Source organism: Labrus mixtus, chromosome 19, assembly GCF_963584025.1.
Source record: "Labrus mixtus chromosome 19, fLabMix1.1, whole genome shotgun sequence".
Lineage (NCBI taxonomy): Eukaryota > Metazoa > Chordata > Actinopteri > Labriformes > Labridae > Labrus > Labrus mixtus.
This window is the reverse complement of record NC_083630.1, coordinates 23,043,326-23,068,661: the sequence shown is the minus strand read 5'-3', so window position 1 is coordinate 23,068,661 and position 25,336 is coordinate 23,043,326. Positions and strand designations below refer to the sequence as shown.

The 25,336-nt window shown below is 40.6% G+C and overlaps 2 protein-coding genes across 5 annotated transcripts in view; one reads left to right on the top strand and one right to left on the bottom strand.

Moving 5' to 3' along the window:
• rnf32 (ring finger protein 32) overlaps positions 1–681 on the top strand; it is a 28,309-nt gene extending 27,628 nt beyond the window's left edge. Inside the window, exon 10 of the mRNA XM_061065152.1 lies at positions 537–681. The gene's annotated coding sequence lies outside the window, so the exon portion shown is untranslated. The remainder of the gene's footprint in view (positions 1–536) is intronic.
• Positions 1–23,319, bottom strand: part of lmbr1 (limb development membrane protein 1) — a 37,350-nt gene extending 14,031 nt beyond the window's left edge. For all 4 annotated transcript variants that reach the window (XM_061064048.1, XM_061064049.1, XM_061064050.1 and 1 more), the window contains exons 1-9: positions 23,130–23,319; positions 17,027–17,099; positions 14,524–14,563; positions 13,339–13,478; positions 12,277–12,380; positions 5,303–5,429; positions 4,538–4,606; positions 4,351–4,415; positions 4,009–4,081 (exon numbers count right to left, since the gene is read on the bottom strand). In XM_061064048.1, coding sequence (XP_060920031.1) covers positions 4,009–4,081; positions 4,351–4,415; positions 4,538–4,606; positions 5,303–5,429; positions 12,277–12,380; positions 13,339–13,478; positions 14,524–14,563; positions 17,027–17,099; positions 23,130–23,192 — 754 coding nt within the window. In that variant the 5' untranslated portion in view covers positions 23,193–23,319. The remainder of the gene's footprint in view (positions 1–4,008; positions 4,082–4,350; positions 4,416–4,537; positions 4,607–5,302; positions 5,430–12,276; positions 12,381–13,338; positions 13,479–14,523; positions 14,564–17,026; positions 17,100–23,129) is intronic.
• Between the last annotated feature and the right edge of the window lie 2,017 nt (positions 23,320–25,336).

Here is a 25,336-nt window from a genome sequence, read left to right as displayed (position 1 = left end):
ACAAATCCAGAGCATTCAGGAGCAGAATCTAAAGTTAGAAGGAGGACATACTGGCTGCTGCATTGTTGTCAGAGAAGCCAGCACTTCAACATAGCATGTTTCCTTAATGTCTGATCAGATAGTAAGATACCTTTATCATTTCACTCTCTACACATCTTACTGATTGGACCTTTAACTATATCTGTCAGAGCACTTGTTTCAGTTTGTAAACTGTATTTTCACCTGATCTATCGAATCAGAAAGAAAAAAAATCATGAGATAATGACATGTCAAGAGCATTTTACATTTTCACTGTATTTGTCTAATGGTATTTGACTCATCTTTATTAAGAAATCCCATCAAAACAAGCGATCCCTCTTCGAACATAACAAATGTGATCTCAAACAAGTTAAAATAATCTCTTGTGTCAGGAGCTGTCTCGCACATGCCACAACTGGTTGAGCGAGCTGTAGAAGACAGCAAGGGATTCTCCAGGAAAACCGCAGGGCCGGCTCATTTAAGGCTAATTTATCTATTTTACTGTGTTTTCCTTCCAGGTTGACGCACCAGCGTAAAGGCCCCCTGGAGCCAAAGTGGAAGAGTATCCATTTGCATCCCCTGGGGTGATTGACAGATCAAGACCAATTAGTTCAGTGTTACACCGTTACTAGCGTGCAATAAAAATACCATCTTTCATCTTTGTTACAGGAGCGAAGAACCAATCACTTTGATCAAACCGGTTTCTTCCCTGTGTTATTACGACACGCCCTGTCTGGATGGCTTTAAGTAGGCAACTGAGGAGAGAAAGACAGGGGGAGAGAGAGTGAACAGTGTGTCTGTGCCCTCGCAGATACCTGTCCCGGGATCTGAAGAGGGGAAAGTTTGAACCCTCCGAGCAAATGCAGTCACAACAAAACAGGAAATGTCATGGACAGTTCAAGTGCTCTTTTTCTCCAGAGACTAACTGAACCCAGCCTCAGGGAAGCCAAACCTGCTCAGTTGCAAGTAAACTAATCCATCACCTCTGTGCATAACATATTCAAACGCTGCTCTGAACTGATAAATCATTGATCACATGAATGTCTGGTTTGTAAAAGTCATAAAAAACTAGCAGAACTAACAAAAGAACAAAGAACAATATCATCACTTGTGTCAGGCTGCAGAGCGAAACAGCTTGACTACAACTGCAGTATCTACGATGACATCACTCCTCCAGACTGAAGTTAAATATATCCTTCTCTGCTTCTGCTGGCAACATCAAGTACAGGACTGAATTACAGCGAGGCAGAGATGCTGAGTGAGGCTTCTGGCAGCCAGGACGGCCGGAGTAATTCAACGTATCCTCTCCAACCTTCACCACAGTCAAAAGTGACGTCACCCACACAAATGCTAAACATCCTGCTGAGGCAACAGAGGCAACGACAAGGTCATCGTGCCGCAGAGCATCTGGACCGCCACTCTGTTGCTCTACTACCAGCAGCTTAGAGTCTGAGAGGGCAGTGTGGACAGGTGTGAAAGTACCTGTGCTGCAGTATATTTGTATATTTGATCAGAAACAAAAACAAATATAATCTGGTAAAAACTTGAGCGCCTTTCATCTCAAAGCTGCTTTACAAGGTTAAGATCTGAGCACTAGATGGATTTCAGTAAGTATTAGTGTACTTCTTGAACTCTCTATTTATCTCCATCAATCTTAAGATAATGCTCATAATGATGCATATTGTGTATCATTATTCTTGAAGAAGTTTTTAGCTCAAACTGGGTGGTCAGGCTAGCAGATTTAATTTATCTTCAATTAAGAGCGGTCTCTCAACAATCATGGAAACGGGATAAAAGGATTATTGGGCCACATGGAGAGTCAAAGTAATAGAATAGTGAGAAGGCAGACTCGGAGGTTCAGAACAAACACCTAGCTGTAGGAGTGTCACCCACCTGGGGGAGGGGCTACTGCCCTTTGTGATGTCATGAAGGGAAAATCTCCAAACGGCCTGTTTGAGCACACATTTGAGATGAACTTTTCTCATCATTGGGGGGTTTGTAGACGGACTAGAGACACATATTAGAGTTAGAACAACACAGTAAAGTTTGTTTTGAATAATATGTGACCTTTAAGCTTTTGCATAAGTTTGCAAAATTCAGGACGTGGCTGCTTTGACTGACAGGTATAGCCTTCTGCAGGGAGGTTTAGGGCCAGCTTTAACTCCACCTCTTTGTCAGTTACTAGGTTAACCGAAAGTTGGATTTCCAATAGAGCAAACACCATCTTAGAGCTTCAAAGTGCCTCCTGAGAAACCAATGGGTAATGTCACTGAGACTATGTCCATGTGTTATACAGTCTATGTTTTTGTCTTTGTGACGTTAAGTAACATCTTACTGGTAACTATCTCAGGGTTCGGCTAAAGGTCAAATACTTTAACCTTGGACGACAGTGCAGACTCCTAGTGTTGTGACGCTCTGTGAAGCTCTAGGGTTGTAAAGATAAATCCAAAAAAAGGAAGTCACGGGTCTGATGAGACAGCACAACTACTACCAGGCTTTATGTCGATAAAAGGCAGGACGAGCAACTTGTAAAAATGATTTCTCAGAAGTTCAATCTTTATCTTTGTGGTCCAGGGGCATGACTCTAAACATATTAGCCTCATTAGACTCTGAAATTAAATAGTTAAGGCCATTAGTCTCTGATCTGCAAAATTTAAAACATCAACATCACAAATGGGCAATTACATGAAGATGGAGGACAACAAAGGGCCAGATGTGTAAATAAACGCTGATGCTTCAACTGATGTGGCTCAGCAGTGCACGTCTACAAATACAAACTGGGAAAGAGGATAATCTGTTGGAGGAGCTGGATGCAGACACAGGTGAAGCAAGAAGACAACATAGCTCGCCTCTGGAGTGTGTCCTGTGAACTGTTCCTGAACTGCCGTCTGCTCTCGGCAGATCAAAGGAATCGCCACTCAAGCCTGAGTGTGTGCGTGATCACCGAGACTGTGCATGAACATACAGTATGTGCATAAAGAACATTCATGTCAGCATCCTCCTTTGCCTCTTATTACCTCCGTTTTTTTGTGGGTTAAAGTGGTCAGCAGCCTGGCCTCAGTGCACTGCACACACATTGTTGTTGACCAGCGTTTTTTTTTTGTGCCTCGGAGACTTGTCAAGATCAAACAGTGCCGAGGATGATAAGGAACAGATTACAATTATTCTAACAGTAACTTCAAAGCAGGGCAGTGTGGAATGAGCACTAAGGAACCATACGCATTGATGGCAGTCTATGGAGGTGACCGGTGTAGCATTTGAAAACATGCTTCATTATCAGGCAGCCATCTCCCTTACCACCCTGGTTTGAAAGGACGCTCATCCTCTTCATTTACTCGCATCTGTACTCCTGGCTGCGTGCTTGAGTTAATATTAAAGTAGCTGTTAGAACTAGTTCAAAATACTTCCTGCTTTTTGAGATAATTCAACGTCAGACAAGGAAATTTGTGAACACAGGGGGCTGGAAATGCAGGCTGAAAAAATAACTTCCTCACCATCCTTAAACTCTTTAAACTTTTCCCTTTGTGCCCGTGAACAGCACACGGCTCCTGGACGCCTTTCAGAAGTCACTGAAAAGTCGCTTTAATGTCCACGGGACCGAGCCAAAAGTTCTTATAAAAGATTTCATTTCCATCCTATTACCCGAGCTGCCATTCTAGGCCTCACATTAAATGAGGCAATTATTTCGCCAGCAGTGACAGTGGCTCTGCAGTGTCTTAAATGGATCCTTAAAAACTTCCTTAACATAAAATATGATCCTGGCCGTGGTGGCTGCTTCGCCCTTTAACAGAAAGTTATGAGAGTAAGAGAGCACTGGGGAAAGGCCATGGTGAGTGTGTCTCTATGTCTGTCTGTGTATGAGAAAGTGTGTGTCTGGTTGAATTTTCAATGCTAATTGATTCCAGTGTGACGCGCTCCATCACACCCAATAGGGCAGTCAACCCCTCTCCTCTCCTCTATAATGTGCCAACACGTCTACCACAGACATACCGTTTAATCTCCTCTGAAGGGCTTCCTCCTGCAAATGGATGCAGTAAATCTGCTCATCCAGGTCCTCCAGGATCTGAAGGGGAGGGAGCAGAGGAAAAGGAGATGAAATGGGTTATAATTAGGCCTAAAGTGGGACTGGAGAGATGGCAGATGGGAGTATGAGTTGGTGATGTATTTGTAGTCTTCTGTCGCACATCTAAACGGCCGACTGAGACGGATTTATTTCAGATCAGAGGAGCAAGGTGGCGCTAAGTAACAAGTTTATCTGTGTGTTTAAAATCTCGTAGGTTTAGAGCGAAATCAAAAACAATCAATAGCACAAACTAAAAGTTGCTAACTTACTGTTGGCTTCACTAGTAACTGGCCCATGACAGTGAACATCCTGGACAATCCCACAGGAGTACACACTACAAGTGAGACAGAAAACAGCGGGATCATTGTGATTGTTCAACCAAACTGAGATTTAAACAGCAAGCAGCAATGACAGTTTTGTTTTTTAGCGTGTATGAGAAGAAACGAGATGGCTTACTGAGTAAAAGCAGTCCTCCCATCAGAGATATGCAGGAGTAGAGGTATGGTAGGTAAAATTCCCAAAGATCTAAAGAAAAAAATAAGCACATTTATAAAAAAGGGTCAGTTTTTTTTTTTTTTTACAATTATAGTAGTAAAGGCAAAAGATAGTCTTCACGCTGAGCTAGACATGTAATGCTCTACCAGCAAAAAGCATAGACTCTAAATATAATTGAAGCCTGAGTGACATCACCCGTCTGTTCCTGCAGGGGGCGCTGGAGTCCCATCGATGGCGGTCTCCATGCTGGAAATGCTGTCTTAGTCTAACTTTCAGTCAACCTAACGACAGGCTGAGAGCTGGAGCTGAGGCGGGTTTTAAACCTCCTGACAAACCGTTACACCGCGCCCACCTGTCAATCAGGTCAGCTACACGCCTTATTGTGAATAACTCTTATCCTTCATCAAATCAAAACTGATGAGTCATCAAAACATTCACCCCCCCGTACAGTGTGTGTCCATCCAGACATGAGCTAATCACACCTATTTGGTTTTTTTGAACCAGGCTGTAAACATGTTAATCTCTGCTGTAAAAACAGGCTTTTTAGAATGGGTGTGTATGTGACTTCCTGTGCTTCTGCAGCCAGCCTCTAGTGGACACTCAAGGAACTGCAGGATTTTATAATTCATTTTGCTGCTTGCAAAAGACACATATCCCAAATAACTCTGTTACAACAAAAACAGATAATTAAGGACAAATATTAAAACATGCTTTTCAAAAACTTACCATAGAGCGACTCCATGCTGGCTGCATCATTGTCAATGAGCGCTGAGGCCACCCACACAATGCCCAGGATTAGCAGAGCCAGCAAAAAGAGCATCACAAAGGTCTCCAAAATACGTGCCTTAATGCCCTGAAAGGAAAAGTGTAGAGAGAAGGAAGAAGGGCTTTAGATATGGCTAACAGGGTTGAAATCAGATACAAAATATGAGAAATGTGCATCAACAAGCATAAAAGACAGAGTTCAAAGTGATTCATGAGTTTAGAGGTCTGTATCATACATTTCACACTTTAAATTCAGATCTTGATACTTTTGACTAGACATGTCCCTCCTCTTCCTTCATCCTGCCTCGCTCATATTAAACACCATCGTTTCCATCCACTGCACACAAACATGACATAAACTCTCCCACAGATTCCTGTGTTAAATAGCTCTTTTATACACACATATTGTGGTCTATAAAGTGGCTCTAACTGGGGCTGGTGCTTGCAGAGGTGAAATTAAAAAGCGTAAAGAGGGGGTTTGGGGGGGGGGGGGGATGAAGGCTGCAAGGAGCATGAAGCCTGGCTGGGTCAGCTACTGTCTGCGATCAAGAGCAGGCCTCCCATCTGGGGCCGATTACTCGCTCCCTTAGCGCCACGGTCGTGTCCCGGGCCGTGCAGACGAGAGGCTTTTGGGGTAATTTGGGTTTTCCGGGTCACAAACTGCTGAGTGGTTAATAAAGTCCTCCTCTACCTGTTCACACAGTTGCCATTTCCCCCCTGCTGGAGAGCCGAGCTGTCTAATACTGTGAGATAGATAGGCGTTCTCATACACATGTCAGGTAGGCTAGCAGGCGTGGGATAACAAGGGCTCTCTGCTTTTGGAGCACTGCTTAAATTGGGCACATATGAGCAATTTGTTACCAGCCAACATAATGGCTGTGCGGCTGCTGTTCAGTATTTGCCAACAGGTACATGAAGGAGGTCTCTCTTTGAAAGTTCCCCCCGTTAATCAAGTGGCTTTATAGAATGGAAATGGTTTCAATTCTGCAGATTAAATCAGACAAGGCTTCATTTTTTCCCCCAGAACAGCTCATGATTAAACCACCTGTCCTTTAGCATATGCATTCAAACTTGGATCACAGCTGTCTTCTCTTCTATGCAACCTAAAACATAGTCCAGTCTTACTCACTCGGAGCTTTTATCTCTTTAATAAGCACCTGTCTGACAAATAGCAAAGGAGTAGACATATAGATTTGTTCAATTTATTTATGAGGTGATGAACCCCTCATGCATCCATTCGCAATTAATAAGCAATCGCTCTCCTCTTCTTACGGTGACATTATGGGAAAGCCTCAGTGAGTGAGTGTAGAATTTTCTAGCACAACTGGGAGAAGAGTGGGCAGGGTCTGGAGTGCCCCAGTGTGGCTGAGGTGGACACTGCATCCACTCGACAGGTAATGTTGGAGGGGGGATGTGGGTCTGATGATCTTTGGTCAGCATCAAACAACCTTAAATAAATCTTATAACTAAGACGTAAAAAATGATGCATGCATCATAGCGATAACATATCTTAAAAGGAGCCATACACACATATTTGCTAATGTTCCATAAGTAGCTTTAAATCCATAAATCAGTGAAAATCAATACACAAAAAATATTGCCACAAATCTGACATGGACATCTTACTCTGCTGACTGTCTCATGCGCTTCTGAATACAATGACATTACATTACAAACACTCAACACCCCTGAATACAAGAAAAAGATGAGAAAAGACGAGATGGAGAGAAATAAAGCAGGAGAACAACAGCGAGAGGAGAGAGAGACTGGTGGAGGAGAGGAGTCGACGTCTGAGCGCATCTCATTCCCCGGAGGTAAGAGAGGTGAGAGAGGAATGCTTTCAGGGACTTGAGCCACGTCCCACACGCACGCTCTTAAGGATGCATCGGGACGAGCAGGAGCCAGAGGCGGGACGCGCGCCCGCTCAAGCGCACCAGTCCACCTTAACAAGCTGCCCATGCCATGCTGAAGGTGTATTCCCTTTAGATAGGTCGCTCAATCATTTATAAGACTCAAATCATTACCCATTCAGATCATTTAGGGCAAAGGCAATGCTTGTCACCTCCCTTACTATCATCCCCGGCTCCTGGCTCCCTAGAAGAACAATCATCCGTGTCAGAATGTGCATGAGAAGGAGGACACAGACTCTGAGGCCAGATTGGTTTCATTGATCTGTCCACATCCATGACATTGCACCCTTTCCTATTATTGCAATAGAATTACCATTGTTTCCCATCACAAAGGTAAAGAAAGGGACACTAAAGGGAAAATCCAACTAACTATCATCACTGATCAAGGATTAAACTGTCAACTGGTGAAGGAAGGCAAGAATAAGACCTCCGCCTTGGCATCCAGAGCGCCTGCTGAAAGTTTCTATTCTTGCCTTTCTAAATGTGTAACTACCTCTAAATATAGCAGCTCTGAAATATTCAGCATCCCCTGATCCTCACACCGACATCGAGTGAGGGGCTGTTTAACTGCAGCTATGCTCGAAACAAGACTGGAGAGACTTCCAAGAATGTAGTGACCAGAGGAGAGTAACCGCTTCATATACAGCAGCAAACAAACATGCATGAATTCACGGACGCACACACAGACACACAGCCAGCCAAGTAAATCAACCTCTAAATCCACCCAATTACACAAAGCCGCAGAGGGCCTGGAAACAGTTCACAAGCTCTTTTTTTTCGCCTAGCTCGTGCTGCAGAAAAACTAAAGAACAGTCTGGTACGCTGTCTCTGATGTAGTGCTTCGGGCCGGTGAATCTAACCACGGTGCAAAGGTGGAAGAGTGTGTGAGAGAGAGGAAGAGATGATACTTGGATGTTTTTGGAGGGGAAAGCAAGAGAAAAGAATTCAAACAAAAGAAAGAGAGGTTCAGTTGTGCAGGAGAGCTTCCTAGCTGCAGCCATCAATCCTCAGCAGGTCAGCAAACTGTGGCAGAGATCATCCAGCAGACCATCCTTCTGCTCACTGTCAGGGGCGTGTGGAACAAGGGGCAAGAGTAACTGAGGGAGGGGGCAGCTCTTTCTTCTTTTTTTTTTTTTTCTAGCTCCTGAGCAAAAAGTACTGCCCTCCTTGCTAAAGACGTGCCAGATGCACAGGGACCTTATTAACGTATCCTTCAACCAGTCGGCCACAGCGTAGTGACCGTGTCAGAGACAGAAAGCAGAGGAGAGGGACACTCCCCTATAAAGCTGCACAATGAACTTCTAAAGACGCTTAATAAGACTTCTTAATAAAGCACCAATGACGGGACAGCATTGAACATGATCGGCATCACATCGTATCGTTCAAACCAAGAAGGAGGGAAGGAGGAGGGGGGGGGGGGGGGGGGGGGGGGGTGAAAGTTCAGTGACTTGGTTTTTGGGATGTGAATCAAAGTCACCAGATGAGTCAGAAAACTCAAAGAGTTTAAATAGAGAGGGAAGCTTCACTACTGCCTGATGTCTGCAGAGTTTTATTTGACATCCTACACTGAACGCAGAAAGGTGTCAGACAGCTACGTCTTCAAAGAAGAAATGACTGTTTCCTGGATTTCTCATCAAATTAAAGAGCTCAAGACCAAGTGCACCTCATAGCCTGTATAAATAATACTCTGCCCTACTTTAAAAATAAATTAAAGAATTCTGTCTACATGCATGATAGATGATAATTCTTTAAAATCAGGAAAAACTGCTCAAAATTTGCACAAGAGTCACTTTATTTAAATAAACTGAGTCACGAGATGAGGAGGGGGGAAAAATCCTGAGCAACTCTCGCTTGTTCCTTTTTAAATTCCCAGCTCGAACTAATATGTTGCTATGGTAACGAACATTGTAACAGGCAGCTTTAGGGAGACATTGTGACCTTAAAGGAAGGTATGTAAACACCACTTTATATTCACCGACTGGCCCTGCCCGAAAGAAGGCCTGGGAAAAATGTCTGCATGTGCAGGAGATTTGAAATAAATATCCAGGCCCCCATTGTGGAGCTCCAACAAAGACGAGTATCTTAGTAACACCACGCGGGGTTTGCTCGGCGAGACGTTTTCTCTCCCCTGCCTCCCCTCTACTCCCCTCCACAATAAACACACTTCTCATCATTGGCGGGTTAGGGCTTAGGATGAGATTGATGAGGAGTTTCTTTAACTACCAGATGAAACCTGTTGGCCTTTTGCTGGGTCAGTCAGGGGGTCAGACTCGTTCCAACTCGTTTCAGGATCAAACACATTTCCATACTGTGGGGAAGACCAACAGACTATTCACTGCAGAGCAAATTATGTTTCTTCATGCAGAAGCCTTTTTTACATCATGCACAACTGATAATTGAGTATTTCAGGAGCATTAGTGCTGGGATAATAAGATTAGCCTACATTAGAAAAACACCAGGAAGTTGTCATCATTAAACCTTAATTTCTCAGCTTATTGTTTCCGAGTCAATATAGCGACAATATTTCCTACTCCTCATGCATAATTATTGAGCACACTTAAGTAGCTTGATATAAATAGAAGTCTGAACAAAGGCTGGTGCTGATGTCTTCACAGCCTTTGTCAGAGCACGCTGATCATCTCATGAAGGACGACAGGGATGCTCTCGTCATTATAATGCCATCTACTGGTGGAGACAACTGTAACAGATGAGTCAAACTAAATGCTAAACCCGGCAATATAAAGCCCTTCATTTGGTAAACAACAACAACTTCCAAACAATCTTAAAAGTACCTCCTTTTAGAAAACAGCTTTTTATGCAAGATGCGACTGCAAAAAAAACAAACAGTGGTAGAAGTTTTTAAAACATGACACAGTGGCCCTTAGCAAAGATTTGAGAGCCCAGCAGTAAAAGTGGGAGACATTTTACAGCAGCAAATAAAGCCAGATCATAACATCTGACATCAAGAGCCTAAGTCTCCCTGATTCATCCACAATTTAGACAATTTGCTGAACTATTAATCACTAAGGTGACAGAGCCTCTGAAGAGGTGAACAGTTAACATAAAAAAAAAAAAACATCCACATTTCCATCTTTATTCTGGTGGCGTCTTTTAGTACATCGTCAAAAATAAACACAGCCACATGAAAAGGCTGACTTGCGAGGTTAGCGGTGAAATTCATCATTCACTTCATTTCCGCAGTCAGAGGGAGCTCGCAGTGCCGTAACATTAGCACAGGAGGTTAAAATGCCACATAAAACCTTATGACAATGTGCTCCAATGCTGTGATTTGGAGAGGGATAATATCACATTATAAAAAGTTGGATTTGTGTTTTACATTCCTCGAGCTGTTGGCCGCATGATCGTCCCTGCAGGCCGCTCTGTTTTTTTTCTTTTAAAGGTGAAACAGGGGTGTCACCTCCACCTTGTAGAGCAAACACACAATATATACGCAGAGAGTGCAGCTCAACATTGAACAGGGCTTCCTCTGAGCAAATTTATGGAAGATCAGTAGCGAGAAACAGTCTTGCAGAAATGAAAAAAGAACATAAAGGAGAAAGAGGCCCGTGTCCTGCTTCTTACACATCGGGGTCTGCCCTCTGCCGAAACAGAAATCCAAGCGAAACAAATTAGTGGGCCGAGGAAGAAAAGAACTGGCTATACACTACAGTACAGACTAATTTTTATGTGCTTTTGCCAGGAGGGACATAAACCAGAGAGGTTTCAAACTGTGACACAGGATAGAGGTGTATTAAAAGTAAATCTTTCCCCCTCCATTTTGCAAGGCTCTATTGTGCTGTCATGTTGCTGCCACTTTATGGACTTTTGGAACACGAGCTCCCAGCCTGCTTTTTTTTTTTTTGGTGGGTAATCAATTAAACGAGGAAGTTCGCTGAGCCTTACAACTCGATTATTAGCCTGTCCTTTTGAAGTTTTATTTTAGGGGGCTGGGGAGGGGGTGACAAGGAATCAGGCTTTAAATCAGTGGGGCCGATGCAGCAGTGTTGAAGCGTTTGCAGCCTATGGCCTTATTGGAAGGGTTTGTCAGGATGTGGGGCAGGGCGAAGTCCAGATTCAGACTTTCATGGTTAATGAGCTTTCTGCGGTGGCAGTTACAGTCAGTGGCGTGAGTCAGTGAGAGGGCAAGGACAAGGCACCTGCTGCTGCTTTGGTTATGAAGAGCGACCCCATGCATACATGACAGAAGAATACGTCGACTACATTCTGTCAATCAAAGACAGAAAATAAACTGAGGTTCACATATTCAAGTTCAATCTCTTTTTTTTTTATCTTCCAAAATTAAAGGAGTAATATGTAACTCTGACACGTAGCGTTTGAAATGAGTACTGCAGTCCAAATTCAAAACATGCAGAGTTTAGACTTCTGCCGACAAGGAGGAGGTTCACTTATGTTAGGAGGGCCAAATCAAACTGATATCTCAGGTCCTTTGTCCCATCAGCAGTTTCTAAATAAACTGTTGACTGTTGGTCTTTGTGTCTCTTATCTCACGTCCATCATGATGATATCCATGTGAGTTATGCTTTACATGTTTGTATTTATGTTGTTTTTATGACGTGTATTGACCTCTGTCGGAAACCAAATTGCCCCTCAGGGACAACAATGATTTTCCAAACCAATCAAAAAAACAAGGGGCGTCCAAAACGGCTGTGTGGGGGTGCCTTAAAACCGTCTACCTTCTCTGGTCCAAACAAATCCAGAGCATTCAGGACCAGAATCTAAAGTTAGAAGGAGGACTGGCTGCTGCATTGTTGTCAGAGAAGCCAGCACTTCAACATGTTTCCTTAATGTCTGATCATATAGTAAGATACCTTTATCATTTCACTCACTACACATCTCACTGATTGGACCTTTCAAGCTTTAAAGATTGTAGTTTTCACCTCTGATGCAGAGTTACTCTCAGATTTAGGATGCCCAGGAGAGTCCTAAACTTATTCTCCACTTCAAATGCAAAGAAAAGTAGAAAGAAAAAAGGGGAAATGATTCATATAAACTTTAAAAATGTACCTTCTTTGATCCTGCAAATCCCTCAGATTCCAAGAAGAAATAGGCAAAGGGCATCAGGACAAAGAGGCAAAGGTTGGAGAACAGTGACACCAGGTTCCACAAACCTGCAGAAAACAAGTTAATTAGATGGTACAAATTAAAAATGTATAATTTATTCAGCATTATTCAGATTTTTTTTTAAACCTGTAAATGCTAATTTTTCCCATAAACCGACTTCCTTTGATTATAATGTTGCACTAGTTGGGAGGTGATTTGCAAAGGTGTATTTTTCTGTGACGTGTTCCAGCCATGTTTAAGTTGTGGAGTCTGATGCCCCCTGGTGGATGTTGCTGCATCTAACAGCCTTGATAACAGAGTTGGTGGTTAACACTGATTCTTAACACTCTGCATGACTCACTGTCAGATACAAATCTATTTTTTTTCTGATAAAACAAATAAAGCAGTTACAGTAGTTTATTGTCCATCAGGGGGAACTTTGTCGGCACAGCTTGCACAGTTGGTTGGATACACATATATGTAGTTAAACATGTAACACAGGGAGAAACACATAACCGTTATCATAGCAGCCAATAGAAGAGTCAATGAGGACGTTTGTTGAGAGCTTTTTGTAATGTGCCCTCTTCCAGGTCAGAGTCCCGTATCTACAACCTTATGACAATCACACATGGCCTGTTTTTTTAAAACATCGGAAAAAAGCAACTGGCCTGTTCTTATAAAAAGAAACCAACACATCTACAGTAACACCGAGCCTGAGTTGGTTAGAGCATGCACCCTATGTACAGAGGCTGTGGGTCCACCTAGGCCCTGTGTTCCCAACATTTCCTGTATATAAAAAATAAATTAATACAGATAAATATCTTTCAAAAAGAAGCCCTTGTTGAGAACAAAGTAAAAACCTTGCTAACATCTGAGTGCACTATGCTGCTCTTTTGGATATTATATATTGGAGATTATTAATAGTATCAAATCAAATATTCCAGAAGATGTTTTATTTGCTTCAGAGCAGAAAGAGGGAGAAGGTTAATCATAGAAAAAGACACATGAAGTGTGTGATCCACTGACCGTGAATGAGGGAGCCATTGAGCCACTGAATGTAATAGTTTTTGGGGAAGGAGAGGAGGATCTCGTTACTAATGATTGAGAAAGGCAGTAGGAAGACGGCACCACCCGACACTGCCAGGGTGAAGGTGCACAAGTACAATCTGCAAATGGAATCACACACACACACACACACACACACACACACACACACACACACACACACACACACACACACACACACACACACACACACACACACACACACACACACACACACACACACACACACACACACACACACACACAGTGTTAGGACTGGTAGAGAAAATAGAAAAAAATAAAGCGAGCAGAATCACACCACATTTCATTTGAGATTAGATTCAATCGCATGAGTAATTGCATGAGGATTAGTTTTTGATCACATGTTAGGATATAAAAGAGTAACTTTACAGTGTGACAGGATTTAGGAGCCAAAAATAGGTGAGAAATGTACCTATTCACTAACAGGAACCACTTCTACAGCACCGGTTTTAACTGCCAGTGGGCTCTAGTCAATCTATACTTTTAATTATCCTCCAGACTCCACCCTGCCCTGCCCCTGGCCTAGGACAAAAGAAAAGACACTGGCTGTGTTCCTGCAGCCTGCAATGATTTTTGTCTGAAATTCAGAGGCTCCAGATCGGGCCCTGGGGGGACTGACCATCTGCTCAGTGGTCCTTAGTGTGCAGCAAAAAGTCTGCTCTTCACCACATCGCTAAAGGAACTCATTAAGTGAAATGCTTTCTGGGCTCTTGCTTTGCGGCTACAACAGACCCCCACAGTGTGATGTGTTCTGTAATTCTAAACTGACTGATATGTGATACCACAACCACAGATCTGTAGTGCAGTAATCACACTGAGTCCACACGTTAAAAAAAACAGAAGTACGGTCTCATGTTGTGTCAGTCATGTTCACACACTGACTCTGAGACTTTCGTCCGTCATTATTTCTTTCTGAAGAGCTTGATTTTCTGCGTTTTTTCTCATCCAGCCCTCAACGTCATCTTTTGTTATTGTTTTGATTGAGAGCCCCCTGGTGGCTGAGTTTACATACTGTGGGTTTAATAAATATCGAGTTGCTCTGAAAAGTTCATTTTCCCACCCGTGGTTGGTTGCAACAGATTGTTGTTAAAAACATGGATCATAAAATAAATCAGCTTTACTCACGATATTCTATTGACAACAGCATCTTCATCTTCATGGTCGTCTGGAATGAAAAACAAACCACCACGTTTTACAATAAATAGCACTCAAAATAACAAAAAAGACACACTTATCCTATCTATACTGATCAATGTGTTACAGCAGATATACCATTCAAGTTTGACGTCTTTAAGCTGTTATAAATACAACATAGAAAAATGAGCAGTGGTTTTAATACTAAGAAGACAATGTGATAATCGTCCAAATATGTGTGACTGCACAGAGAATGCTCATGAAACTGTACTTAGTAATGCATGTAACGACACTTTAAAGTTCACTATTCCTTTGCACTGTGAAGACAAAGAGTCGCCTACTAATCCAGTAGGTGTAAGACAAATAACAGACTACTGCACAAACTGGAGAGGGGATTTCTGGAGCACAGGGGTCTCAACATGTAACAAGGGAAGCCTATAGGCGACCTGGACGTACTAAATTAGTCCTGGGAAAGTAGGATACAGTTCAGAGTGTCTGCCTGGGCTTGCTCTCCGTTTTCTCCTTAAAGGTCACATATTCTCCTCTTCTTCAACCAGTTTAAATAAGTGTCAGAGCTCCTCAAAACATGTGTGTGAAGTTTCTTGTTCTAAATCCACTCTGATTCTGTATTTGATCATGTCTATAAACCCCTCTATTTCAGCCCTGCTCAGAACAGGCTGTTTCTGTGTCTGTACCTTTAAATATGTAAATGAGCTGTGTCTGACCACACCCCCTCTCTGGAAGGGCTTGGGTGTACTCGGTCTTTCTCGCTCCATGTCCTATTGTTTACGGTGAGAAGGCAGACTCAGAGGGCAGAACAAACACCTAGCTGTGGGAGTGTCACCCACCTGGGGGAGGGGTTACTGCCCTTTGTGATGTCATGAAGGGAAAATCTCCAACGGTTACAAAAAAATGTAAACGGTTACACGACATAATTTTTTCCCGTGTACACGGTTAACCGTTTTTTTTAATTTATACAAAAAAAGAAAAGAAAAGTGGACCGCAGTCGCGCTATACAACCAATGGAGGGTGCAGCTGCTTTTCAGAAAGATTCCTCCGCATCACTGCCGCCACTCAAAGTTGTCAGACAGATACAATTGTGCTTTATAAAGTAGGCAATATAAGTAACACAAAAAACAAATACCTGTATGTATTTATTTTAGGCCTATATAGGCCTATGATAAAACAACTACTATGATGAGTATGAAAGCCAAATGTCCCTTACCCGCCGAGTTGAATCCCCCGGGCAGACTGCGCGGACCCCACCCGTTTACCTCTCAACGGTTTCACCCCCTCTTGAGCTCTCTCTTCAAAGTTCTTTTCAACTTTCCCTTAAGGTACTTGTCGACTATCGGTCTCGTGCCAGTGTTTAGCTTTAGATGGAGTTTACCACCTGCTTTGGGCTGCATTCCCAAACAACCCGACTCTGAGAAGACCGGACCCCGGCGCGACGGGCTGAGCCTCGATCAGAAGGACTCAGGCCCCCGATCACTAAGTCTTGACTGACTTGGTCTCCTTTCTCATTTAAAAAAAAAAAATCCATCGCAAGTCAAAAGTGAAACTTACTTGTTACGTGACGTAATGCCCGTTGGTCAGTTATCCAACATTTATCACATGCATTTGTGAGCGCAGTAACGTTGTCAAAGTGGAACATTTGTAGCTTTACTCATCTCTAAATAAATAGTATGTGTTATTTATCAGAGATGATTGAATGCGTGTCTCTAAAACATTTTAAAATAATAATAATTTAAATTTTTTTAAACGGTTTTCGTTTACTGATTTTTCCTGAACGGTTATGATTTACTAACCGGTTACACGTGTACACATGCACACTCCGAGTTTGAGCACACATTTTCTGAAAAGTGGCGCAGGCAAAAGACGGAGAGGATGGACTTTTCTCATCATTGGGGGGTTTGTAGACAGACTAGAGACACATATTAGAGTTAGAGAAAGATGGGGAGTGGATTTTACAGAATATGTGACCTTGTCAACTTGAATAACTGGATTTCTATTTTCAGTCTTTTCTTTCTTGTGGCTCAAAAACAGTTTCACAGTCGACAAAAACAACAAAACATGTCGTTCTATTTAGGATGTTGACATTTAGTCCGTCAATAAACCTTCACTGTTTGAACATCATTCAACTGGACAGTTTTAGTCAGTATTGATTGTTATTAAATGACAAATTGTGTTCACTAGAAGAGATGTTGGGCGGATACATTTTACACTGACACCGAGCTGACTGAAACAGATTACTCTACAGGCTTGGGTGTGGTTTCTCACGCACACACACAAACCATGTGTGGCTGCCTTGTCCTTTAAACACAATGACAGGCTATGTGTGTGTGTAAACACAACACGACCAGGTGGACTCACTTCTAAGATGTTAGCTGTGGAAACGGATCCACCACGGACACATTTCTTCAGCTTAAGTGTAGAAGATTGTTTAAAAGGAGACACGGTTTCTTTCTGTTCCCACGGGCTCAGAAACACTTACCGCTCTTCTTCTTGTATCTTGTTATGATGCAGTAGGACACAATGTAGAGGACTGCAAACAGGAGGAAGCAAATCTGAAAAGACAACATTAACATTTAAGTTAATATTGACCGATGACAGTGAATGAAAATGAACTTAAATCTGACACTTCACAAGGATTTCAAACTTACATAAATAAAATGTGCTTCAATGTGCTGTACGAGCTTTACTATTTTATCAGACTCCCATATATCAGACTAACTTTTTACATCTACTGTCTATCTCATTGAAGTGGTAATTTGTGGTATTTTTACGTCAAAATTGTCGAGTACATGCATTTACTAAAACCTAACACAGTGGGCTACCATCCCATGTACAGAGGCTGAAGTCCTCGAGAGCGGGCAGCCTGGGTTCAAATGTAACCTGTGGCTCCTTTCCCTCATTTCCTTCCCTACTCTCTTTCTCTCTCTCTCCGATTTCTGACTCTATCCACTGTCCTTTCTCTAAAATACAGACATAAAATGCCCCAAAAAATAAATCTTTAAAAAACATAAACATTCAAGCAAGTTGTTGTCACACAGATTATTTTTGGGGTTGGTTATTTTATCATGATTCCTAATTACAAAAAAAGTTATTAACAATGACAGACTGAAACAGAAAATGTTCACATAACTAAAATGCAAAGCTGATTAAATAATAAAATAGTCAGATGATGAACAGACTGATTCAGCTTTAATAGTTTGAAATGGCGTTGTTGTTGATGATCTCAGTGTATCGCCCAGTAAGGGCAGAGTGAAGAATACCAAGAGGATGCAGACTTGTCCAGTCAAATATCTCCTAAATGTGATTTTGCCGTTGAAGTTTGCAGAAATAGATAGTTATAAGTAGATAACTTCAGAGAACACAAGTGAGTAATGCATCATGTTTTGGTCTGAAAGCCCTTTTAAGGCCGCCGCTACACGCAAAATGTTCCAGAAGTTACCACTGAATGGAATTTATTAGGTACCAGCAGCCTTAAAACAAGCTGGATGGTCTTACAGAAAGATCACCTTCCACATTCCTCGTTCTACTGTGACAGTGACCGGGACTTAACTAATGTTAGAAGCTCCCACTTCAGCACTTTGCTCCCTGTCAACATTGCACAACTCATCATGGCCCAAACTGGGATTATGAGATGACTCAGCCAGACAGCAGGCCGAGCGTGTACATTTCAGACGGACAAAATGACATCAAAAAAAGGTGCCAGACCTCCTCGGTCAATCTGTTGTGTATGTGTGGTGTTATATGATAGCAGTAGAGAAAACATTTTTCATATCCTCTGCAGTCCCTTTCAAACACGAAGACAGCTGATACATGTAAAGCTATGATCTCTGTGGTGACAGTGGCGCAAGACAAAAATAGATTAACGCCTAGAACAACACAGAATCAGGTGCACAGAGCAGATAAACTAGGACAGACCCAACAACACATGATCGCCCTGTTTTCATCTAAAAGAAATAAAGAGTAGTTCTGTAAGCAATGGAAGAGGAGCAGGTAACAAGTCAGGAGGGGGGCGGTTTGCAAGCACACCCCAACCAACTCAGGAACAGTATTTCACACTTTTATGATAGATGACTCGAGCTGGAGGTCAAGGGCGGTAGTTAAAGTTTTTCACACACACATCTGCACAAATCTTGCAACTAGATGAGCTGCTTTGCCTGTATCTAAGCTCTGTAGTAATTCTATTATCGGGGTATTTTAGCAGTAATCACATTTCAGATTTGTCCACGAGGTACGGGTTTATGCACGGGTAAGGAGTTATAATTAACCACAGACTGTGAAAATGAATGGCGAGCCCTGAGTGACATCATCCATCTGTTCCTGCAGGGGGCGCTGGAGTCCCATCGATGGTGGTCTCCATGCTGGAAATGCTGTCTCAGTCTAACTTTCAGTCAACCTAACGACAGGCTGAGAGCTGGAGCTGAGGCGGGTTTTAAACCTCCTGACAAACCGTTACACCGCGCCCACCTGTCAATCAGGTCAGCTACACGCCTTATTGTGAATAACTCTTATCCTTCATCAAATAAAAACTGATGAGTCATCAAAACATTCACGTACAGTGTGTGTCCATCGAGACGTGAGCTAATCAGACCTATTTGTTTTTTTGAACCAGGCTGTAAACATGTTAATCTCTGCTGTAAAAACAGGCTTTTGAATGGGTGTGTGACTTCTGCAGCCAGCCTCTAGTGGACACTCGAGGAGCTGCAGGATTTTGCACTTCAGCATTGGCTTTATTTCAGAACACCTGAGGTTGCTGCTTTTAATTAATGTGATTAACAAACAGACTTCTGCTTCAGAAAAGAAAAATCATTCTTATTTAAGAAAGCATAAGAATGATGTGATGATGTGAACATGTAGATATTTCGAGGTGGAAGTTGGGAAATGTGACATCAGTTACACAGTGTCCTGTTTTCACCTCAGCGATCACCTAAACAAGGTTGTCCTTGCATTCTTCAGCTAATGTTTTACAGTAGGGACCATATTACAGGAGAATCGGTTTCCCACACTTCAGGTCTATCCTATCTCTAAGTCATGTGTAACAACTTTTTTTTAAAACAGCAGACTAATGTTTAATGCCAAACCAGCATGCACAACAATATCATTTAAAGCTCCTAGAAATCAATCCATATGCTGAGTCAGCATAGGCATTAAGAGATTCAGTGTCATCACAGCATCATGCAAAGAGATCATAGGTACAGAAGTTTGATATGGGACACTGAGAAGACGCTTAGGACAACATGTGCAAGCTTCAGCTGAGATGTTGAGATTGCATGTTGCTCCACAGAGACACTTGTTAGTTTCCATATTTCTGTCGTGTTTATCAGGATTATTCAAGAAGCCCTGCTGCAGACAACGTGTCCCCTCTTAAATCATCTCACTTAAACTGTTGTTTTGAGAAATTAGGACGAGACATCAAGACACAACAACGTGGATTATGGCCAAAGAAGATTCTGTACTTCCCGTCTCAGCGCATCAAGAAGAGTTATTATCTTTTTTAATATTCAAGTGACCAGCCCACAAGGAAGTGGCAGTAGGGAAAAAACTGTCAGACTAGAACAGACAGAACCTTTTGTAATCAATATATCACACAAAGATCTCAGTGTCCTGCCCCAAAGGTCTGCTAATAATATGAGCCATTAAAAAAGAGATACCGTCCTAAAGAACTGAACATTCAGACTGAACTGTTAAGAAGCGCCCACAGATCGTCTCCATGACGACGTTCAGACAAGTTGTAACAGCCTCTTCTATATGATCAAAAGTACACTTCTTACACTTTTTACTTTCTTATGAAACTATGATTATTAATTGTGTTGGAACACTCACTCACTCAATAAAATAATATAAAAGGTTTTAAACGTATCTCACTATGACTACACGATTAATCGTACAATAAATCACGATCTTGATTCATACATTCATGCAATCGCCTTTCTAAATGGCAGTGATTCACTTGCTGGTACTTCCCAATGCATTGAGAACAAGCTGCATTCACACTAGGTTCACATCTTTGCTTCAGAAAAATCCCAGCTTCTGTTCAGGAATCAGTCACACTCACAGCGTGAAGCAAATCATTTATTTAATTCCGACATCATGGCACTAAACTAGTGTTTTTGTCCGAGTGCAATAAAGTTTTTTGTTGAAAAATTCTGAATCGTGTGAGGGAATCGTGTTATATAAATGATGATTTGATTTATATATCCTTTAAAAACCCTTATAAACACATCAACAAACACACATACGGTCATTGTTCTGAAACATTAAAACTGAGTGTTTTATTCTGAAAATAAACCAGATTTTTTAATATTGTTTTCGGTGTCTGACTTCCTGTTCTGTGGTAAATTGATGGGTTGTGCTCTGGCATCCTGCAAAAATAGACGCCTTGTGCATCTGCTGCAGAGACGCAGCACATAAGAGCCAGTGGAGGCACGCACAGTGAACAAAGTAAAAATCTATCAGCTCTGCTGCCGTAAAGGAGCGGAGACATACCGAACATGCATCTGGTGGAATTCAGGGGTTATCAAACTCAACTGAACACAAACATGTATGGACGACTGTAAGACTGCAGTAATGTTTAACAATGCAACTTGTTCAAAATAAATTGTGCAACCCCTTCAGCTAAAAATAAGCATTTTCCTTTAAATATAATGTAAATATCAATACTTGGCGGACATGAATCGATAAAATATTGCCACACAAAACATTGTGATACTATGCTTTAAAGATTTTTGTCCCCACACCTCTAGTGTCTATCTCATTCCTCACTTCAGACGGACATTGACCCTCATGTCACAGTTATAAGTTAACTATGAATGTGTCTGTCAACTAATGCACAACAACAATGTTTATGTTGTTCTTGTATGTTATGTATATGTGTATACTACCAACCTGTCAAAGGGACTACACATGGAAAGTTTTACATATGGTTACACTGTCCCTGTTTTAATTTAATCAGAAATGCGTTGATGTCAGAAAGATTTGTAGTGAATAGTGAATTGTCCTGATTTTGTTATATTGTCTACATACTATATGTCCTGTTTTGCTCTATTTTTATGTTTTCAATGTTTGTATGTAATTTTCAATTGGGTAAATTTTATTTGTGATTGTAATTTGTTATTTTTACTGTATTTTATTTTACTTTGTTTAATCTCTTAAGGTGAGGTTTTGAGATAAGCCCTCACCTGCACATGTGTTTTATTTTTTATTTGTTTTAATTTTCTGTTTGACTCTTCTTTCAAAAAAATGTGCAAATAAACTAAACTTATTTAAAAAGCTGACAGAGTTCAGAGGTTTTGTAGCCACAAAGTCAAAAACAGTATCTGAAACTGAAGCAAAGTTAAGGATTCATTAGATAATAAAGCATTGTACATTTTATATAACTCATTGATTCTTCCATATCTCACATACTGTGTTGAAGTATGGGGAAGTGCCTGTAAAACATTCACCCATTAAATCTTCATTTTGCAAAAAAGAGCCATAAGAATCATCAGTAGAAGTCGGTATAGAGATCCATCAAACCCGATATTCATTCAGTTAAAGTTGTTGAAATTTCATGAATTAGTTGATTACAGTATTCTGCAAATTATGTTTAAAGCTAATCAGAAAACGCTGCCAAAAAAAACATCCAAACAGATTTGAAAAAAGGGAAAGCTGTTATAATTTAAAAGGAACAGAGATCTTTAATAAACCGAGATTCAGAACCAAACTGAGGGAACGTTGTTTTACTGTGAAAGGAATCTCAACAGAGAAACTAAAGAATCAAAATCAAACATGATATTTTAAAGAAAAATTAAAGCCAGTTTGTTGAATAAATATGTCTGTTTTGTTTCGTGATGCTGTAACAAACATTTATTGTGATATGTTTTGTACGGTTTATAATGAATTGTTAAGGAGGATCTATGATGGGGCTGCCAGTGGCTGTGTTCGCCTGCAGCCAATTTAATTTAATTTTAATTATTTTTGAATTAAGTGTTTTGTTTTGTTTTGTTTTAATTAATGTTTTGTGAAAGATGGATTAGTCTTCTTTCTGCTCCTTTTCATTCAAATTTTGAGATTTTATGTTTTTCTTAATTTTATTGTTTCTTTGAATGAATTCAAATTTACAAAAAAATAAAAAATAAAAAAAAGTCTGAGAGCATTGACTGTGTTTCCTCTCATTTTAAAGTTGTTCTCATTTAATCTCTTGTTCATATTGAGTTTATAATGCTTCTATATTTGTATTGTATCATGTTTATGTCTGTCTTTAAGTCTAATTCTTCTGATTTCATCTTAAAAGTCTGCAAAGGGACAGAGAGTTGTTAAATATCCACCTGCAAAAAAACCTGCTTTTATATTTTACATATGAAGAAATTATCATTATTGCATTCCCTGTTAAATATACATGTAAAATGAATAAATAAAAAATACATATTAGTTATTAAAAACAGAGAAATACATATTAGTTATTAAAAATAGAGATATTTTGAGTGTTTGTTAATGTAATAGGGAGATAAACTGACAGATGTCCGTTAACGTCACTGTGCAGCAGCAGAGGACGGTGTTAGCCTGTTAGCTCGTTAGCTCGTTAGCTCGTCACTAGCGTTACTTACGATGTACTCTCGAACTTGGCTGTGGAAATTCTGCTCTCTGATATAAACATCGTCTTCTTCCATTCTTCATATTGCAAAAATCTAAAAGAAAAAAAGAAGGCGACTACATGCTAGCTCTCACAACAGAGACAAACTCCCTCCCTCGGTCCTGACAGAGGAGGAGGAAAACCAACCGCCCCAAAATAAACCGCGTCATCACGTTCTGCGTCACACGTTCGGTTTCTTATACACGCGTCATCACGTTGTGCGTCACTTCTTCTGCTTCTTCTGTGGTAGGCAAACCAGCTTATCGGTGCATTAGTGCCACCTGCTGAATAGAATAGAATTACTTTATTGATCCCAAACTGGGAAATTGTGGCGTTACAGCAGCAGGTTATCCAAACACACAATATGAGTAAAAAAAACACAATAATTAGCTAATTTAAACATAATATAATATTAAATACAAAGTAAATAAGTACTAAAAGATATCAAAAATAAGAATGTGAATATATACAACCAGGATTTAACTAAGCATTACTAGTCTTAAATAGGAGGATTAAATATGGAAGATTAAATGTTGATGTGCAAGAACAGAGTCATAAATGGTTGTAAATTAAATATGAAAGATTAAATGTAAATGTGCAAAAACAGAGTCGTAAATGGACAGTATTGACATAAGTTAAAGTGCATGAGTGTAGACATGTTATCAGCAGAAACTATACAATATAACAGAGAGTAGACAGACAAATGAAGTGAACATGAGTGCAGGGATAATTTGTAAATTCAACATGTGCAGAACAGATGACAGTATGGAGAGACAGATATTATCATGATGACAGTTCTCTGCTCGCATGAGGTGAGCTGTTGTACAGAGTTATGGCCTTCGGTAAGAAAGATTTCCTGTATCTGTCTTTGTGACAGCGGAGTTGGATCAGTAAACTGGAGTGTAGATCAGAAACCTGGCATAGGAAAACAACAACAACAATAATAATATTAATAATAATAATAATAATAATAATAATAATAATAATAATAATAAATAAAAAATAAAATAATACATAGAAAAATAATAAATAAATAAATGCTGATTAAATTATAAAACATAAATTATAATAAATTATAATTATTATAATTAAATAATTATAATAATTATTCAAAGGCACACAGAGCAGTAAATTAACAACAGTGCAGGTAGACGAAACATTTTAACCTAAATATAAAGTGTCAATTTAAATACAACTTAAAGCTTAAACTTAACTTAGAAATACAAAATATAAAAGAGTAGATAGAAGTGGACAGTGATCAGACTAACAGATGTAAACAGAACTATGTGCATAATTATTATAATTAAATTAATTAATTAATTAATGATGATTAAATTATAAAATATAAATTATATTATTATAATAAATTTGAGGTCAGTGGTTAGTGCGCACGTCCCATGTACAGAGGCTGTGGTCCTCCAAGCAGGCTTCTCGGGTTCGAATCCGACCTGTGGCTCCTTTCCCTTGCGAATGGGCGGGTGGAGGAAGGCAGAACTGGAGATGGGGTTATATTTTAAAGTCTGCTAAAGCGCTCATTATACTGAAGAGTAGCAAAAGTGAGGGGAGGACCGGATGTATTATAGTAGAAATACAGATTATGTTAAACAGAATCATTAAGATGGGTAACAATGTCAGGTTTGCATGGTTACCTGCCCTCTGTTTCTAATTGGCTAGTGTACGCACTAACTAAATATGCAAGAGTCTTACATGTTTTTCCAACAGAGGCTGGACCAGCGACTTTAAAAAAAACATTTTAGGGGAAAAATAAAGAGTATACCCATTTATTCAGGCACCACTATAAACACTGGACAGGAGGGACAGTGTGGTAATGACAAGACTGAGACTGGGTCACTGTGCACTAACTCATGGACTGGCAATGGTTGGTAAGCACCCTGATGGAAAATGCACCTGTGGAGAGGTAGCACCAACTATCACACCTTATCCAAACAGGAAGGGGAGTCACTTCTCAGCAGGGAGCACTGTGAAACATTAAACACTGATATAACATTTCCTCATCGCACTGGGCTGTGTGCAAGAATCTAAGGCAGTGGTGTCCAAACTTTTTTTCTTGTGGGCCAAAATTGTCGTGTCAGAATCGCTCGTGGGCCACAGGTTTTGTTTTTTAGAATATAGTTGAAAAAATAGTAAGGCTTTGTAGATCAGAATCAAAAGGCTCGCTAA